Source organism: Poecilia reticulata, linkage group LG22 (assembly GCF_000633615.1).
Source record: "Poecilia reticulata strain Guanapo linkage group LG22, Guppy_female_1.0+MT, whole genome shotgun sequence".
Classification (NCBI taxonomy): Eukaryota; Metazoa; Chordata; class Actinopteri; order Cyprinodontiformes; family Poeciliidae; genus Poecilia; species Poecilia reticulata.
Genome location: NC_024352.1, coordinates 12,779,402 through 12,798,784, shown reverse-complemented (window position 1 = coordinate 12,798,784; position 19,383 = coordinate 12,779,402). Strand labels below are relative to the sequence as shown.

Here is a 19,383-nt window from a genome sequence, read left to right as displayed (position 1 = left end):
ACCAATCAATCACACCCCAGGAGCGTTCCAATTCCAGCTCTTTCAACATCATGAAAATAGCTTTGTCTCGTTTGCGTGACAAAGCTATGGTGTAAAAGGAAGTGAAGCAGTCATTTACTCAAATATCAGAAAATGTACACCATAAGCCAAAGATGTGGTAATGAAATGTAGGTGAGTCCGTACTTTGCCGTCTTTTTGGATATGTCTGCCAGTTTTGCAAAGATTTAGACAGATTTTTTGCAGTTTTAAAAGCTATTTGGAAAATATAACTTAGACAGAGAGAGTTTCCAACCAATTCTCATTTACAGTCTCTAACAGACTTTCTTCTAGAATTTTCCTGTTTTTCTGAACAAAGGTTGCATGAGGCCTTGGGGTAAATATTGATTTGGGGCCCCTCCTGTTAAGAACATGACCACCAATATAATATATTAAATTATTACGTTCAATTTTGTGTTTGTTCTTTGTTTGAAATCCCAATTAATTACATTAAGGTTTAGGGTGGTACACAACCAAATGTGAAAATGTTGGAGGTGTGAATACTTTAGCAAGTTCACATATCAAATCAGTGCAACCTTAATGAAAGAAAATCAAGATTTTTGATACAGGTATTTAAGGAGCTGAACTACACCAGTGAATGAAAACTTTAACTGGGTTAAATTTTCACAAATAAAAAAAATACCATATACAATGAATGAACATTCTGATGCTGTTCTACAGTCTAAAATATTTACATTTTTAACCTCATGGCTGCATTACAAAAACATCTGGGAATATTAGAATTTATTACCAGAGAACTAAAGCTATCCATCCCAAATTAATTTGCGAAACCATGGAGTGGACTTAGGGAAATTTTGCAGAACAAGTCAACTTAATAGTGGTTCATGAGAATTTATTATCTGGGAAACACTGATGTCTGTACAAAATGGCAATCTCTCAAGTCTGAGTTTAGATGTTTCAATTAGAGCCAGTATTGACAGACAGGCCTAGGCGCTTTAGGTCATTCTGGCCAAAAATGTCAGAAAAGAGCAGCATTTCACTCAGAAATTACTGAATCATCTTATTTTCTGCATTTTATTAAAAAAAAGTTTAATATTCAGACAAATGGTTTTAACATGATTCTCAACTTTTTGGACCACTGTTGAGTGAAATGTTCAAACTGCAGTCATGACTTTCCTTTAGGAGCAGTTAAAGTTTCTCCTAGTGAATTTGTGGGGACTATCAATACTTATTCAGTAATCAAAGCAGACTCAGTTTGGAGAATCGCTACACCCCCCGACTTGTCAAGTGATGCAAAAGCTGGCCTCAGTAGGAGAAAGTCAAGTCAAAAAAGGATTGTGTATGATTTGTGCGACCAACCAGTTGCAGGACTTAAAAAAAAGTAAATGAGACTCAACAATCATTTTCCAATTAAAAGAATGCAAAGGTGAGACACATGATTTAAATTGGAAACATTTGCTCATCCAACAACACTAAGTCTTCCAAATAATGTTTTGAAAGTATGTGTACAGAAACTTCCCACACGGATTTTATGCATGCTGATAATCTCGACGCCGCACCACTCAGTTTTTTGTCATGCACTGATGGTGTCCATTCTGAAAGTTCACAGCTGCGCGGGATGTCTCCTTAAGATTTATGAATGGCTCAAGGAAGTGCAGAGGCGGCTCATCTTGATGGGTTTACGATGAAAATGTTTTTGTGAGAGAAGCTATTAGATATTGCCTTGTCATGCAGTGCAAAATGTTCCATTAAAAATCTTTTACTCAAAAGGTTTTTTTAATTGCTGTGGTCTAAGCTGTTATTAGTTGTTGGAATTTGCACTTAAGTAGTTCCTGCTATGCGTAGTCAGAGGCTGGACTTTGCAATGAGGCCTTCTCCCTGAATCTTCAACTCAAATCGCTCTGACTCCTGTCAATAATAAGTGACTAATAACACCATCACCCAACTTCAAATAAAAGTGCAATATCTCTTTAATTAGGTGTGGTGCAGGGAGTGTTGATAAATAGTGGCTGACACTCCAACAGACAGTGACTCACAGAAGATAGCCTTCACCTGTGCGTGCACGCAGACGCCGGTCATTCAAAATAAAATGTTTTGGGTTGATAAGCCATATCTCATGTCCTCGTGGAGAACCCATCATGGTGATTAAACAGGAAATCTGAAGGAACGAACTGTCTACGATGTTGCTCTGGGGTCCCCTCTGACAAGCGGAGGTTTTTCTGTCTGGCCAAGCGGACCTGAGGTCACATGGAGGTTGTGTAAATATACGCTCTCTCTTGGTGGGATGCAAGCTTAAACAGATTTTTCCATGACTCACCCCAGTGAATGAAGCATGCCTTGCCAAAATAAACTCATAACGCGGGTCCAAATCGACACAGGGAGTTGTTTAGGTAGCATAGCAGGGGAGTTGAAAAGTTTTCTGTCGATTGATCTTGGACATTGTTGATGCTCAATGACTCCAAGAGAAGAAGGTTTCCACTGGATGTGCTCAGTGGTTCTTTCCTTCTGATGCAATAGGCAGCAGGCCCCGGGGAGCTATTTTGTAATTTCTGTTTTTGTTTTAAATTCATCCTGACATCCTTTTTTCCCACCAAAGCGAGCATCTTAACAGGCTCTACCTGAACTGATTTAGGTAAATAGGTCACTGAAACGAAGCAGCATACTTGCCAGAGTGACTTCTCGATCAAACAAATTACCCTTGAGAAAATAAAAACACATAATAACGCAGTCTGAACACTTATGAGATAATGACTTGCAAAAGTATTCCTGCCCTACATTTTTTTTTTACATTTTTTAATTGTGAAAATTTTTGTAGCAAATTTACTAACTATTTGTCAAAATTGTCAAAATTTAGTCTTCATAAACCTTGAGGAAAATTCAGTTTTGATCCAAACTTTGTGTCAGTTTGAGTTATATTAAACTGTTCTCAAATCTGCTTTCTTAAACATCAAGTCCATGACATCATTAAATATGAATGCCATTGGTTGTCTGTTTTCCTAGCCTGACCCACAGCACGGCTCAGGTCATTTGGGGTGACCTTTGTGTGCATGTGCAGTCACCCCCGCATGAAGACAAATTCAGAGGAGAAGTCAGACATACAGTCAAAAGTTTGCACAAGAGTTCTTGTTTGGACATTACGCTCAGGAGGTTTCTCTCAAGGCAGACTGAGGTCAGTCTTAAAGTCACCTCACCTCAAATCTGATCTGGTTTTTAACTTTAACAGACTCTGAAAACAGAAACCATTTGAACCATGATTTAAAACTTTACTAACAAACAAGTTCCAACATGCAGCAAAATCCCAAGAAAAGGTGTAAAAAGAAGAACACAAATGTTTTTACACAAATAATGTTATTACAGCATGTGAAATGAACTTTAACATGTTTACAGTCTTTTGGGGTATATAATGTAGATATGTACAATACATCTACCAGCTGTGCAAATCTAGAGACTGAAAATGTAGCAACTTGAGAAGTTTTTCTTGGCAAATCATAAAGTTTGTAGCATCTTTCCAAGGGGATGGAGTCTTCGAACATTAATTTCAAAGCTCTGCAACCAGTTGGATTTATGGCTGGACTTTAACTGGGTCATTCTAACCCATTAGGGTTCTCTATGTTAAACCATTCAGTTGCAGCTCTGTATGTTTAGGTCTGTTGTACTGCTGAAAGTTTAACCTCCAAAGCCAGCAGCCATTAGCAAATGGCATGAGTGGGCACCATGAAGAAGCAAGGGAGAGTAGGAGCTTTTTAAAAGAAACAGAGGTCAATTTGAAGGTATCAGATGTTGTTGCGATGCAAAATCAAATTTATTTTAAGTTGTTTTTGATATATATTTGTAACATAGTGACTTGATTATGGTATAAAATGGCCACATGTGCCTGGAAATTATATAACACTCCCTCGTTAATCTATTTAATCTATCTCTTACAATTTATTCTAAAAAATCCTACATTCAACTCAGTTCATGTTTTCTCTGAACAGCTTCCATACTCTGCCATCTCTACACTATGATGTTGCCACTACCATGTTTCATCAAAGGGATAGTATATTCAGGGAGATATGCTGTGCTAGATTTGTACCTTAGTACTTGCATGTAAGTATTAAGGTAAAGTTTACATTTTAGTCTCATCTTCTCAGTCCTTACATGGATTCAAACAAAGACCTTTTCCATGCCACTTCTGCCTGTTGGTTAGTTAGAAGGCCACGTCTTTGAATATTTCCAGAGCAATACTGCAATACTTCATATAATGACTTGAACAGTGCTGCGGGAGATGTTCAAGGCTTGGGATTTTGTTTATAACCTATCTCCGCCTTACATGCCACAACTTTTTCCCTGAATGTTCTCGTATGTCCCTTCTTTTACACATCTGTGAATGAAAATAGTGACGTGAAGAAAGCATATGTTCCAATATGTTTTTTATATGTTATTTTTATTTTTAAACACACACTATGCATAAAGTGTGCTGTACATTTTCCCCAAGTCATTTCATCAGTTGTTGCCATCTAAGGTTTCCCATCTAAACTTTGAATCTATTCCTATTCTGATGTTAAGTTTGCCATCTAGTGTTCGTAAATGTGCAGCACTAAGGTGTTTTGTATGAACATAAAAGCATAGGCTGTGGGAAGCGGCCAAGCACTGCCCACATTTTGCTGAAAATTCCTGTTAAGCTTCTGTTTTGCAGTAAAATTTGTAGAAACAAGCATTTCTAACCTAAAGTCATAGAGCAATTTATATAGACACTTAAATAGTTAGAGTAACGTCAGTGTATCTTTGGAAGTTGGTTCTTACCACACTTAATTTCATATATTTATGAATATTTTATAGTCTTTTTTTTTCTCTTCAGAAGAAAACATTTTAGTCTTCTAAGCAGAAAAGTCATTTTCCCATAAACTTATAAATGACCCAAAACAGAAAAGGCTTGACATTAGAAGAACAAGAACTTTTTAGAAAGAAATTTTACAAAATTTAACATCTGATTGGCTAAAGCTTTCACATTTTACAAGTGATGTCAAACCTGCTTCCAATCTGCAGATGACTTCCATGTGTGTATACCTTCTGCATACTTCAGTAGGTCATGCATTCCTTCAGCTCACAAAAAAAATGTATCAAGCCAGAGGGGTAAAGTAGGCTTCATCTAATTTCAGATCATTTCGAAAGACCTATTTTCCTTTATGCTGCATTTACAGAGTCACACAGTTGTGTCTGCTTCACTCATAAACGCCTGTATATTCATCCTAGTAAAAACACTAAACTCAGCTCAGTCATTAAATGAAAAGCAGATTTTTTTTTCCATAATCATTTTTCAGTCTTTATATCTCCTAAGACAGTTTGATATGTATGGATGTTCTGCCAGAAAACTGACAGCAGGACACACATGGAACTTGGAAAAAAATCATCTTTCATGCGCACTTTTGCCGTCCATAAATATGTTCTTTATTATATGCTCTATGACAGTCGGTACATGGAAACTCATATAGGAAAACAGACTAAAACGATGAATGGAAACTTAAAAAAAAATAGATTTTTATGCTTGGTAGTGTAATAAGGTGAAAGAGGAGTCGGTTTTACATTAATTAGTCATGGATTTTCTTCTTTTTAAAAAAATTGCAACAGAGATTGTAAACACTAGAGGGCGCAAGTGGACTCAGAAAACCCGCAGCATGCAAACAGTCCCCTAAATATTGCAATCAATTGTCAAGTATTTGCATGAGATAAACATGCAGACATGCATGTCATTGTTTATCTTTTTAGACTGAAACAAGGAACATAATGAGTCCAGCACACAGGAGAGCCAAGCTGCAGGACGCAGCGCTTCTTGAGTGAGAAAGCAGATGGGAAGTCACAGAAATGGTGATTCCAGGTTTACAGTTGTCACATTTTTCACCACAGAAAGAGCAGACATCTGTGGTGTGAAGACTATCTGTATTGTATGTTCTTGTTGTTTTCCTTGCTAAAAACATACAAAAAAATGACATCACAGGTATACTAGAGATTTGAATCAACACTAAAATGGGAAACTGTATTTGTAACATGATAGATATACTCACTCGGTTCATAGTAGTCATAAACCTGCAGCACAGCATCCTTTACATGGGCTACTTTAAACGTTCTTACAAGAGGAAGTGTGACACAAACGTCTGCCTTGGTAACCTGCAAATGACATAGGAAGATGAGTTCTTCAAGTTGCTGTGCAGATGAGGCATAACATCGTGACCACTTGTAGGTGAACCGCGTAGAACTGATGATCTCTCCGGGGAAAAAACGGACCAGGCTAGTGGTCATAATGTTACGCCTCACAGGTGTGTAATAAAGAAACTGAGAAGGCATCAGGGCAGACCTGATGATGTGAGAGTTACACAGCTGGATCAGCACATCAGAACATCAGGCCTAATATACAGAGGCCAATATCAATCAAAACAAAGTCTAAGGTTGAAATGCGCAAGATGTGAGTAGATCTGAGATGAAAGCATGCCTTTCTACTTTAAACGCAGCAAATACTCTCAAATATTTTGCACTAGCATAACAGATCCAGAATGAAAACCCAAACAAAATGTGTCTATATACACATTTGAAATGACATTTGGGTGTGCACTGGTGCTGCAAAAAAATTAATTTCTGTTTTTGAACTCCCCTGCTCCAAGGATGAATCCTACCATAATTACAATGAAAGATCATATCAGCTGTTTTTTTTATTTTTTTTTAATCTATAAAAGTTGCAGTTGTGGGCATATTGAAATACTCTTAATGATACCTGTCCTGCAACTACAAAAGGGTGCCCTCTGCTGATTTTTTTTTTTTTTTTTACATAACTCAAATGCATTCTTGTTTGATGAACTAAATATTATGTAAACATCTAAGCATATGAAGAAAATAACTTAAGAACTTACTGAATCCAGGTACAAGCTGACTCTTTCAGGCCCTATGTCCACTCTCCTGATAGAATCCACCTGGACTGCAGCTCCGGAGAAAAGACTGAAACCACTGAGCATCCCCACTTCCAGTATAGCCATACCTGTGTGAACTATTTCTTGATTATCGTTTAATCTACAGAAAATAAAATGAAATGTTAAAGTTTTATAAAAAAAAAAAAAGGGAAAAAAAAATTCTAAAAGCATTCGGCAGTACAGAGATTACCTTGTGCATGCAGACAACATTATGTGATTGGAGCCATTGTAAGTAAGATCAAAGTTTAATATGAATGCATCTTTGTCTGTGGTGGGCTTGATGTCCTGTGTGCTCTTTGTGTTGTAAAAGATGTTCACCTGGATGGATTCATAAAATTATTTTAAAATGGAAGCAAAGAATTCAGACAAGGAAAAGTAAAGATGATAGATTTAAGTGCTCCCTTTTATCTGGGCTCGGCACAAGCTGACAGCTAAAATCTGCAGTCCAGATGTTAACTGCTTAGCGACGGTTATCATCTCTACATTTACATTCGTTGTTTTGAATCCACGCTTCGAATGTGAGACGTGCTGGGGCATTTATCATGCACAGCTGCTGCTATTAATTTATTCTGATCATGTTCCTATGGTTAAACAATCTGTCAGCAGGTTGTAGAACCAGACATAAAGGGGGAAGAAAAACATCACCGCTCTGCAAGGGCTCAAATAAGAAATCAGAAAAGGATTACTGCAACAAATGCTTCTTTCAAAATAACAAACCTTACCTGAAATATGGCAAATCCCATTCCTTCCAGGTAAATATTTAAAGGTAAATCTTCGTCAGCATTAATCTGATAACACAAAATTGAATCAAGAATAAATAAAAGTTGAGCTTTTTAGAGGAATATAGCAATCAGAGGTTTGCATGCAATCTTTATCTGCACAAATGCTATTTTAATAATCTGTTGATGCAATGATGATACAGACACAGATTTTTGTAGCTGTAAGCAAACTTTTGGCATGTGCTTGAATGTTTGGCCACTCTTGTCAGGAAAATAACCCAACACCATGCGGCTGCCACTGCCATGCTTGACAGTACAATATTCTTAAGTTTGAAATCCTTCCCTTTGACTCCTCCAAACATACCGTTTGTCACAAAGAAACATAAGGTTGCCAAAATAATCAATATCTAAGTAACATCAACATAATCTTGCCCGCTTTTCTCAGTATTCTACATTTGAAATAATAGTTATGCAAATAAACATAAATGACTACTTTCTTTCTTAAGATGTGTTATTTGTTTTACCTCTCTGCTTTGATAAGCTCGATAGTTGGTTGAATCGATGAGAAACAGCGATGCAGTTGAAGACACAGGGGAAGATATATTAACAATAAGGTTGATGGCATTTGCGCCACTGAATGCAGCGTAATAAGACAAAACCTGGAGAGCAATTACAGTGTCCTGCAAAAAATAGAAAAAAAACAGCCTACGATTATCTCACTATTTACACTGTAAAACTTTGTACCAGACAAAGGAGGTAATTCATAAACCTTCTCAAGTCTGGTCTCACCTGAGTAGTTCCAAAGCCACCTAGATAGCTTCTCTGCATACTCAACCACTTCATGAGTGGGATACTTTCGAGGAAGCTGCCTCTCAGAAATTGAACCAGCAGCACGTAAGAGGCCATTTCAATCTGTGCTGAACGTTGCTGCCGGCTGTTAGATCTCAGGCCTCCAGAGATTGTCCACATCATGACACCATCTTGGGAGGAGAGAAAAGACAAACCATGAGAAAGTATGCACAGGCTACTTTAGCTGCTTTGTTAAACCATGTCCCAAAACATGTTTGTTATTTCAAGAAATGAAGGGTTATTCTGATACAATTTCAAATGAATGTGGATCGATTTGATCAAGATTTCATCAGTCACAGTTTTGCAGGTTATTTAGCATTTTTTTATGTCGTAAAATGAATTCTGAATCACCTCTGTAATCAGCTCTTCTATAGAGCTCTGTGGTCACTCTCTGCTCTACGTTACTTTTGCCCAGAGCTAAAGCATAAGCCACCAGACACAGGGTGTAGTTGCTGACAATACCACTGGACACTTTGCTCTCCAGGTATCTCAGGCTCAAAGACACATTGTCCGCATACATCTCCTATGCACAAAGTAAATGCACGCAAGTTATATTATTGCTGAAAATCAAGTTTTCGGTTTCCTACATTGTAATCAGTCACATTACATGAAACGGACAGATCTTTTTGACTTACGGAGTAAGTGTCATCCTCCAGAAATGCCAGAAGTACATAAGCAGTAAGAGCAATGGGGCTATCATCCTGATCTCCCCGCATTTCTGTGTGGATAAGCTTGCCGACCTCAGTAAACTCCCCTCGGGAATCTTGGTGTTTTAAGAGCCAGGCTGTGGCTTTGGTTAAGACTGTCTGGTCTATCTGCATGTATGGCTGAGCCTGGAGGAAGTATCGCAGCACAAGGGCCGTCAGCCTAGTTCATAAAAATCAAGCAAAGAAAAAGAGATGAGAAGAAATGATGAAAAAGAAAAAAATAATCTATTCCATGAAAATGCAACCAATAAATGACCTACCAAGTGCTACCAGAAGTGTCACTTTGTCCAAAAGCACTGAAGGAACCATCATCTCTTTGGAAAGAAAGTTGTTTCTCATAACCTATAGTAAAAAAAAAAACACAGACATGTTCGCAATTGTATACATTTAGACATTTAAGTGGCAGAATATTTATGAGAAATCCTAAGACATTTAAGAAATTAACTTTGATGAAACACTATTTTACGTTCTACCACTGTTATGTCCAAACCTTTTGCTGTCATCCAATGGGAACTCCTTAAGAGCCAAATAAAATATTTTATTTTCAAAAAAAGAGGTTAAAATAATTTTGTTATGATTTTTTTTTCTAAATCAATCAATTCTTTAAATTAAATTAATTATTTACCTAAAATGAATGCAATATTTTAACAAAATGAACAAAGTAACCCACATTTTGTCAAAATGGATCAGTAAATCAAGAAAGAAAAAGTTTGAGAACAGGACGTGTGTCACGCAAATCATTTATTGTGTTATTACAAACATTTGTATTATTAAATTTTAATTAAAAAAAGAATTGTTAAATAAAGAAAAAAATAGCTTGTTCTGAACAGCTTACAAAAAGATTTTTAAATGTCAGTTATAATCCTATTATGTAATATTTATACTCATTTTGAATTATTGTATTGCTCATAGGCATTCAGAGGGCTTTAAGTTGCCCTAGGTCACACTTTGGACACCCATGTTCTCTCATAATGACTGTACATCACAGGATAACAGAGACGCACAGGACAAATCGAGCCATTTACTGCAAATAGCTTTGTGAGTTTCTCCAACTTTATTTGTAGATAATAACTGAAATTAGTTTTGCACTCCATCTTACCTTGCATCATGTAGTGAAGAGCTTTGTTTCTGATCCCTGCGTCATCCTGGCTTGATTTTTCCAGGTACTGGAGCACAAAGACACTCGGAGCAAAGTGAACCATGTTCTGCTCTCCACACCCAGTAGGCAGCTGAACCAGTGAGTCCAAATTTTCAATTGACAAAGCCAAGATGTCACCTGTTAGATGCAGTTATAGATGGGACAATTTGGCAGTTTTGCATTTTGTTTGATATCAGGATACAACAGTAAATGACCCAGTACATTTTTTTTTATGTATAGGATAATATTATTTGTGAAAAAGCCAAATGACCCTAGTATAAGCAAGGAAAAAAATACGACTCCTATCTGTCTGTGTTATATGAGCCAAGTTAATATTATTATATTAATAATTGAAGAATGAGAATATTGGGAACATAATAAGATGAGCCAGACAACATTAATGTATCTCTGATTATAAGTGTAAGAAACATTTCTAATTGCAAACTGACACAAAGCAAATGATGAACGTACCGACAAGCGCTACTTGGGCCCTCTGGCTTCCTGGTACCAGATTTGGAGGAAAAGAAAAGGTCACAGATCTGGGAGAGTTTTGTTTCTCTGGCATCACTTCCAAGAACAAGGTGTGAGAGAAGGTCTGTTCAACTCCTTCAGGCTAAATGAATATGTAAGTGATATTTGTATTATCAGATTGATGGAATGCCACATGGAATTTGTTCATTTGCTTCAAGTTAAAAAAAGAGAAATCTTTTTTTTTTTTTTACAAACTTGGTAGGTCTATTCCGATCTCCTCATACGTCTTACCTTCACCCAGATTTTTTCAACAAGTCCATCTGAGGCTTTTGCAGACACAGCATCCACATATATTTCCATCTCACCAAGAGCCAAAGGCCTGATGGGGAATAAGGCCGAAGCAGACTCATGACCCCCTAAGGTAATTTTCTGGGCATTTATAATGGATGCACCTGTTCGGTCCATTAAGACAAACTCAAAGGCATCACTCTGGGCTACCAACACGATCACCTACAAGAGAAATATACTGAGTTGGAGAAAAAGAATATATATAAAGCACAAACTAAAGAAACTATTGAACGGACTCCAAGTTTCTTGAATTTGTGTTTATAAAGAAAAGAAAATATATGTCCTGTCCAAAGATGTATTCAATTGACCTCGGTTTCTTGCTCTAAATGGTTGACGACATTGACTTCCAGGACAATCTCCTCTCCTTTGATGAGGTGTGAAGGGACAACAAGGGACAAGGAGAAGTCGTTGGATATGGTCAGCTATCCATGCAAAAACAGAAGACACAATAACAGAAGACACAATAATAAACAGAAGACACTGGTTCAATATAAACCAGTAAACCAATATACTGGTTTATATTGAAGCACTAGTAGAGGCAAACATTATTATTTCATTACCTTTTGTGGCAGAGGAGTGAAACCCAAACCCAGGTTGTCCGACACTGACACTGCTACAGCTCCTAAGCAGGAAACACCATTAGGTACTGTTATTTTCCCACTGGTCCAGTTCTTGTCACTGAAAGACACGACGAGATACAAAGATGTTTTGGACCATCGCTTTAGCGGCCACACTCTGTTCAGTTGATTAGCTTTAATGTCTTACCCAACGCTTATATCCAACAGGAGCAGAGATTCTGCAGCCTCCATCCAGTTGTTCCAGTATTGCTCCAAAATGGACCTATTAGATTTATCTTCCTCTTCATGTAGTTGTCACGGAAAGAAGAAATCAGATTATGTTCCATGTATGAGGAAGAAATTACAAATGAAGTGTATGTTGTAAATGATTTTGAGATGAGAACATCATTATCTATCAACTCTTACCGTTTCCAGGTCCACCTTCTTGGTTTTTCAAATAAAATCTTGCGTTGGTCATCATCTTAAGATTATATTTCTGCATGAAACAACACATCTTACTACCCTTACTTCTTGAAATTATTTACAATTATTTACAAGAAAAATAGTGCTTGCATTGTTTTCATTGTCAACCAGATTTTAAATTATGTAAAGGTTGCTCTATTGAAAACTGTATATACAACAGACATACATTTACACTCTCACTTACAGATACTCAGCACAGAACTCTACAGGGTATCTATCACACTGCCCTGTAGATGCCCGCTGGAATCTACCAGAAATTCATTTATGACTTTAAGGTCTGTAAAAATCTAAAATTTAGTTCCTTTTGTTCCATAAAGACTACATACAAAGAGTTTCATGTGTGATGGGGTATAAAAAGCATTCACTCGACAAGCAAGGTGGATTTTGAGTTTGAATTGTTTTAAATGGGGCTGCACAGTGGCGCAGTTGGTAGAGCTGTTGCCTTGCAGCAAGAAGGTTCTGGGTTCGATTCCCGACCTGGGGTCTTTCTGCATGGAGTTTGCATGTTCTCCCTGTGCATGCGTGGGTTTTCTCCGGGTACTCCAGTTTCCTCCCACAGTCCAAAAACATGACTGTCAGGTTAACTGGCCTCTCCAAATTGCCCCTAGGTGTGAGTGAGTGTGTGTGTGTCTCTGTGTTGCCCTGTGACAGACTGGCGACCTGTCCAGGGTGTACCCTGCCTCTTGCCCGAAATGTTGGCTGGAGATGGGYACCAGCACCCCTCCCGACTCCACTGAGGGAAAAAGGGTGCAAGAAAATGGATGGATGGATGGATTGTTTTAAATGGCAGCAATGTGGGTTTTTATTTAACTGCCTCTGCTCTGAGCAGCTTGACCTAAAAGCAGACGTTCCCTTTGAGAGCTTTGGACTGAGTACAGACTCACTGAATTGGTGGCATGGATGTTATTTTGATAACAGTTTCGGGACTATAGTTGCATAAACAAGCTCAGATGTTTTAAATAATTGATTCTTCACACAATGCAGGCCACCAGATACCTTAGTTTCCTTCATATATTGTCATCAATCACCCTCAGGCTCTGTTCCTAAAATACTGTATAGTTCCCAACTGCTAGAACAACAAGTCATCTCCAAACAAAGCAGACAGATATGTTACATCATAATCCACCCACAATGTCTTAAAGAAACAGCAGTGCTTAGATAACTGGAGATATCCCTTTGTAATCGAAGCAACAAAGGTTGCATGAAGCAAAGACTGCTCTGTCCAAAGAAGCAACTTTCTCAGAACTTTTAAAAGAAGGTCACATTTCAGAATTTTTGCTTAGTTTTTTTGCATCTTTCAATATGGCCCGAATGTCACTTCTAGGATCAATCCCAGCATGAAGGCTAAGTTTGACTGCAAACAAAAGTCTTTTTTAGAATCCAAAGTGTTCTTCTCCTACCTGTCCAACTCTGTAGTCCAGGTCAGACGGCAGAGCATCATTTTGCATCGCTGTGACTGTGATTCCTACTTGAAACCTGGGTTCACTGCCAGTCACAGTGAGCGACACCTGCTCACCGGGCTGGGCCCTCTCACTGCTCCAGTTTAGCGTTACCTAAAAACAGCAGGCAAACATTCTACCAGCACATCCAGAAGGAGCGTTACATGTTTCTATTAGAACGGTATTTAAATTGGTCTTATTGACGAAAAAATGATAAAGGAACATGTTTTCACACATGGTTGTACTGATGGATAGAAATGTAGACTGTGTCACTGGTGATTTCCCCATCAGAATGGATGTAGTAGACAGTGACGCAGGCCTCAGGGTACCAGGACAGCTCTGGCGTGAGAGTGACTGAAGACGAGTAGTTCTTTGTACCGGCGGCCACCACCTGACCTTTAGAGCTGATCTACAATTACAGCAACACAAAAGAGGCATCATATTTATGGCATATCTTGTATCCACTCCCAATTAAAGTATCCATACCCTTTGAATATTTTCACATTGTGTAACTTTCCACCTGAAAACTTCGATGTATTTTATTGGGATAATTGTCCAACACAAACTATCAGAGATATGAGATTGGAAAATAAAAAAATGCATGTTTTTTTAATCATTTGTATTAAATAAATAAGCGTAGAGGGTATTTACATCGTGCCCCTTTATTATGATACCCCTAAGCAGAATCCAGTGCAACCAATTAACTTCAGAAATCATCTCATCAACAAACAGAGTAAGACAATATATATTTTTTAAATATTATTATCTGTTAATCTGAAAACATTAATGAACAAACAGCATCAGGAAAACCAAGAAACACAGAAGAAAGATCAGGGATAAAGAAGTAGTGATGCTTAAAGCATATAGTTATTTTGTAAAACATTATCCTAAGGTTTAAATAGCTCAAAGGAAATACTAAGAAACTGCTATCCAACTAAGATAACAGTAAGATAACAGTCCATTGAAGCAGAGCATTAATCAGAGGAAAGACTAATTAGGTTCATGGTAACTCAGGAGGAGCTACACAGATCTACAGCTCAGGTGGGAGAATCTGTCAACACAGCAACTCACAGCAATTCTCACCTCCATAGGGGGGACGCAAAAGTGAAAAAAGTGGTTTATCTACTAGTAATAATAACAATAACTGACACATTTTAACCAACATACCACAAAGTGAAGCCTCTCTGGTTTGATGGTGCTCTCCACATTAAGTTGAAGTGGAAGTCCAATCTGAGATGAACCACAGAATCGTATATTATTTCCACATGCAGTTAAATGCAAAATAGTGCAGAATGTGTTTAAAATTTACCTGTGCAGGCAATGTGTTGATTGGGCCGATCTGAATATATGAGCGAGTAGGGGAGGAGTAGTTAGTGTACACCTTCAGGGTCTCCTCGTGGGTCTGGAATCTCGCCTGGAGATAAAAGTAACATGAGGAGTTTGAAATTGTTTGTTCTGTTAGAAACACATCTTTGATTCCAGGAATGGTGTACTGCACTGAATGAAGCCTCTTATGTTAGATGCATCAAAACTCAGAATGGTCCTTTTCCTGGAAGATCTACTTCTGTGAGCTATGACTCATAATACTCACCTTTATCAATAGCATCTCTACTTGAACTCGTAATTTAAACTGTATGAGTACGTTGCCATTCTCAGGCACGGGGAGAGTAAGACTCGTAGTCGTTGAGTTCATCAAAGAGGATCTCTGAGTGACTTGAACCACAACAGAGTGCTTCAAATCCAGTGAGCTGAGAGACCTTCTGTCATATCTAACAATCCTGAGCTGTGAAATGCAAGAGGAGATTATATATATTTGTAGGAGTTTAATAGTTTAATAGATTAATAATCCTGTAATTTTGAAATGACTCAACTTACATTTGCTGAAAAGTTTAAGGATGGCTTCAGAGTCGACGGAAAGTTAAGGAACATGAGCTGGAATTTGTTTGGCAGCACATGAACTTCAACGGTTTTATTCACAGTAAGTCCTGGAGCCACAGCAACAGAAACGAAATGTTGTGGTAAAGCGTTGAGATATTGAAGCCGTTGTTTAAAATGAAACATACCTGCGGAGCCACTTCTAAACTGGACAGCAATGTGTAGAACATGACTGTTGCTAGCCGATAAGGAGGAGTACAGAGCCTGAAGTTGGTCTCTGCTGAAGAAAAACTGGGCTGACCCATAGATCTGAAAGAGATAGGTCTATTCTAGTCTATTCTTGCTTTAATTTATTTTTTATTTAAAATAGATAAGAGTCAGTCATTAAATCTCACCTGTTTGGTTTCAGTTTGCAGAAATGGAGCGGTCCCGTTGTTTAAGGTGACATCTAAAGTCCCATGTGCAGGTTGTCCATGGGGATAACTGGAAGTAAAATTATTTGTAGAGAAAATAGTATGAAACAGACTCAAAAGCTATTTTATTAGGAACACCCAAACAATTAACCCAGTAAAGGCAATAAATATCTAAGGCTGTGACCACTGACAGGATGCAGTGCTAGAAACAGCAAAGACACTGCAACAAAGCTTAACGAGCAAACACTCACATAACTGCAGCACAGTTAAACTTACAGTACTCTCACTGATCCTGAGATGTCATCTCCAAGAAGCACTTGAGAAGATGTTTTGACCATCACATCAAAAGGAGAAGTTCCTTCATCTGTCAAACATGAAATTACGAGGAAAAATAAATATTCTATTGCGTTTGCTGAGGTTCTGCTCATCTGGATTTGTTGTGAATCAATTATATTAAAAAATAAACTTTGTTACATTTCCATTTACAACACTCAAAGTTCTGGAAATTGCGATATTGTCATAATATGTATAATATTTCATCTGTGATTCCTGTTTTGACCTTTTGTTGTTTATTTATTTATTTTTTTATTAATTACTTTAGTCCTCTGTGTGTTTTGCTGCTTGGTTTACTATAATTTGAGTATCAGGCTACCTTGGGCTATGTTCATACTCCCTGATGTAACCCAACTAAATTTGTTAAAAAGTACATATATACATAAGTTGAATAATTTAGGATTTTCATTTTTTTTCTGCTAAATTTGCAAGTAAAGTACTTTTTGTCAGTTTTAAAAGTGCTACATAAGTAACAAAATAATTCAGTTAGACATTGAAATCAACCAATATCAATCAATTCAAATAGCGCTAAATGTTAAATGGCCATTTTAAATATGAATTTTATCTGTAAAATCATTACCATGATGTTCCACAATGAAGGATTTCTCATTAGTTACCCCCTGTTAAAATGAAAGAAAAATATATATATTTTTCTTTTTTCTTGAGAAAAATTCTTTACAACATGATGAAGCACAAAAGGGAGTTTATTCCTCTCTTTCAATCTTACGTTCACTGTTGCTGTGATCATCCACTGTCCAGGGCGAGACATCAGGGGTAAACTGAATTCTTTCAAGACAATCCCTACATTTCCTGTGGAGTTCCAGCTTTCAAAAGGATTCCCACTGGGATCCTGCGTGTTAAAGGCACATTAGTCAAGCTTTTCACCTAACTAAACCAGGGATTCTCTCTAGAAAGCCTGCCTTACCAGCAGTGAAATGTCCACCCTGCCTTTGTACGGTTTGTTATCCAGTTGGAAAGTGACAACTCTGACGTTGACGGCGTCGCCCGGTTTGTAGCTTGATCTGTCCGTTTGAATGAACAATGAAACCGTCCGGAGGTTGTAGGTGAGGGATGTGGTGTTTGTGAAAAGGAGGCGATTCTCGCTGTAGCCCCTCACAGTTAAGCTTAGTAGTGAGTTTTGTGATAAAGAGCCAGGAAACTGTGAAGATGTTCAGAAAATAAGATCAAACCTGGATATAAACGTTCAGACAATTTTAGTCAAATTCTACTTGGGATTGAGATAAATAAAAAAATAAACCTCACAGGTGGAAGATTGAGGATAGTTGTAACACCTTTAAAAAGACAGAATTGTAGTATTCACTAGCCATTTCAAATGTTAGCAAGGAAATCAAACTTGAATTTGTGAAACTGTATCACCTCCTTGATATTCCCCTTTTTGCGTGACTTTAGTGTTGCCGTGTGTCACCTCAGCTGTTAAATTGCCGTGGAAGTCAGCAAAAACAGTAATCGCGATAGCAGTGGGTGAACCAGCATTGAGCACCTCTGGACTCGAGATCAGAAACAACGTTGCACTTTAACAAAACAAAGAAAGAGACATTAACCAAGCAAACTGGTTAAGTTGGCCTTCAGGGAGAATAAAAACTGCCACTTCATTCAGGATAAACAACAAGTGCTTACTTGGGTGAATTCTGTGTCAAGCCAGAAGCAGCAAAAGACAGAACGAGGGTCCATATTATGTCCATGTTGGTCATCTGTGTTCTCATTTAAAAGTGAAGCTTTAGTTCCACGTCCAAAACCTGGCGTGAGAAAATGCGTCTGACCGTTTGAGAGAAAACACTCCAACTGCTGTCCCACAACCAACTACAAGTTTTACCCAAATGTTGTCACACACAAATTGATAAAGGGCGGAAGAGGACGTTCTCATATTCTTAGCACCTTTACCCAGAAGGACAGGTTTCATGTTTCTTACCATTCAGTGTTGTCTAAGCCTTATTGTAAGCATAATCTGTGTCAAACATCTTGAATGTCTTAAAGCATACAAGCTTCTGTGGAATATTTGACACAAACATGCCTTTTAGGCTTTAAACATTTTGTCAAATTGCAGCCACAAACTCTAGTGTATTTTATAGCTTCTTACATGATGCAAAGAAGCACATAAATGTGAAGAAAGAAAAATATACATGATTTTCAATATTTAAAAAAGTGTTGCATTTCTCCCCAGTCTGCTCTATTTTTAGCTGTATTTTAACTCACATCTCTGTCCCTGCAGATGAACATCATCTCCACAGCATGAAGCTTTCACCAACATTTTTCCAAAACATATTTTGACCTAATTCGTTCCAATAGGACTCTGGCAGTATATTTATATATGGTATCTGCATCTTCACAGTGTGATACTGCCAGCACCATGTTTCACAGTCAGAACTGTGTGCTCAGTACAAGCTGCAGCTTTTGAATTATTTCTCCTCTGACAACATCACTGGTATGTCCCATTCTTGGTAAGCTGCAAACTGGCCTTTCGGCTTCAGTCAACAATTGCCTTTCTTATTTCCTCTCATCCGTAACTGCCAAATTTGTGGAATGCTCTGTTGTAGACATTCTTTTTCCCCATCTCAGCATTACCAAATCTACCCATGGCCTCTTGATGCTCAGCCCAAGTTGACGTCAATGTCTTTTTACTTTTCTAATTTCCATTTTTAGATGACAAATTGAGCTTTGTTCTTTGAGGTGTCAAAAGCTTGGGATATTGTTTTATAACCTAAACCCGGAGATGATTCTAGTTTAAATCTCCTGTAAATTAGTGCAGCTTTTACTAGAATAAATTATGCATTTTAAATCTGTATTGAATTAAGGTGCTGATCGTCACAAATATAAACATGCTGTATAAGAGTTTACACTAAGGGTCCAGGTGGGTTTTAATCACCAGTGGGTGATTAAATATTTTCAGAGGGAATCCTCAAGTACGCATGCATTACCTTGTTTTGACCAGTAGGTGGTGCTAAAGCCTCACCTTTCAAATCACATGCTCCTCCCAGCTCCTAATGGGGGAAAGCCTCACTTTGAAACTAACCACCATAAATGGACAATTTTCTTCATTCTTGTCACAGTAGCTGTTGTTAAATGGCGTCACACAATTACACAATACTCACATA

General features: G+C 37.8%; 1 protein-coding gene across 1 annotated transcript; it reads right to left on the bottom strand.

Annotated features, from left to right (window-relative positions):
• Positions 1–5,409: 5,409 nt before the first annotated feature.
• Positions 5,410–18,086, bottom strand: LOC103458598 (CD109 antigen-like). The gene is made up of 32 exons (XM_008399528.2): positions 17,909–18,086; positions 17,648–17,802; positions 17,534–17,562; positions 17,196–17,429; positions 16,998–17,120; positions 16,851–16,890; positions 16,214–16,301; positions 15,920–16,007; positions 15,713–15,833; positions 15,525–15,634; positions 15,241–15,432; positions 14,959–15,063; positions 14,817–14,879; positions 13,885–14,058; positions 13,611–13,763; positions 12,154–12,223; positions 11,936–12,029; positions 11,731–11,848; positions 11,479–11,592; positions 11,114–11,332; positions 10,823–10,964; positions 10,313–10,489; positions 9,474–9,555; positions 9,142–9,373; positions 8,858–9,029; positions 8,447–8,637; positions 8,182–8,337; positions 7,661–7,726; positions 7,129–7,256; positions 6,882–7,038; positions 6,042–6,144; positions 5,410–5,944 (listed from the first exon to the last, which is right to left on the bottom strand). The coding sequence occupies exons 1-32, from the start codon at positions 17,992–17,994 to the stop codon at positions 5,742–5,744; spliced, it is 4,185 nt and encodes a 1,394-aa protein (XP_008397750.1). The 5' UTR covers positions 17,995–18,086; the 3' UTR covers positions 5,410–5,741.
• Between the last annotated feature and the right edge of the window lie 1,297 nt (positions 18,087–19,383).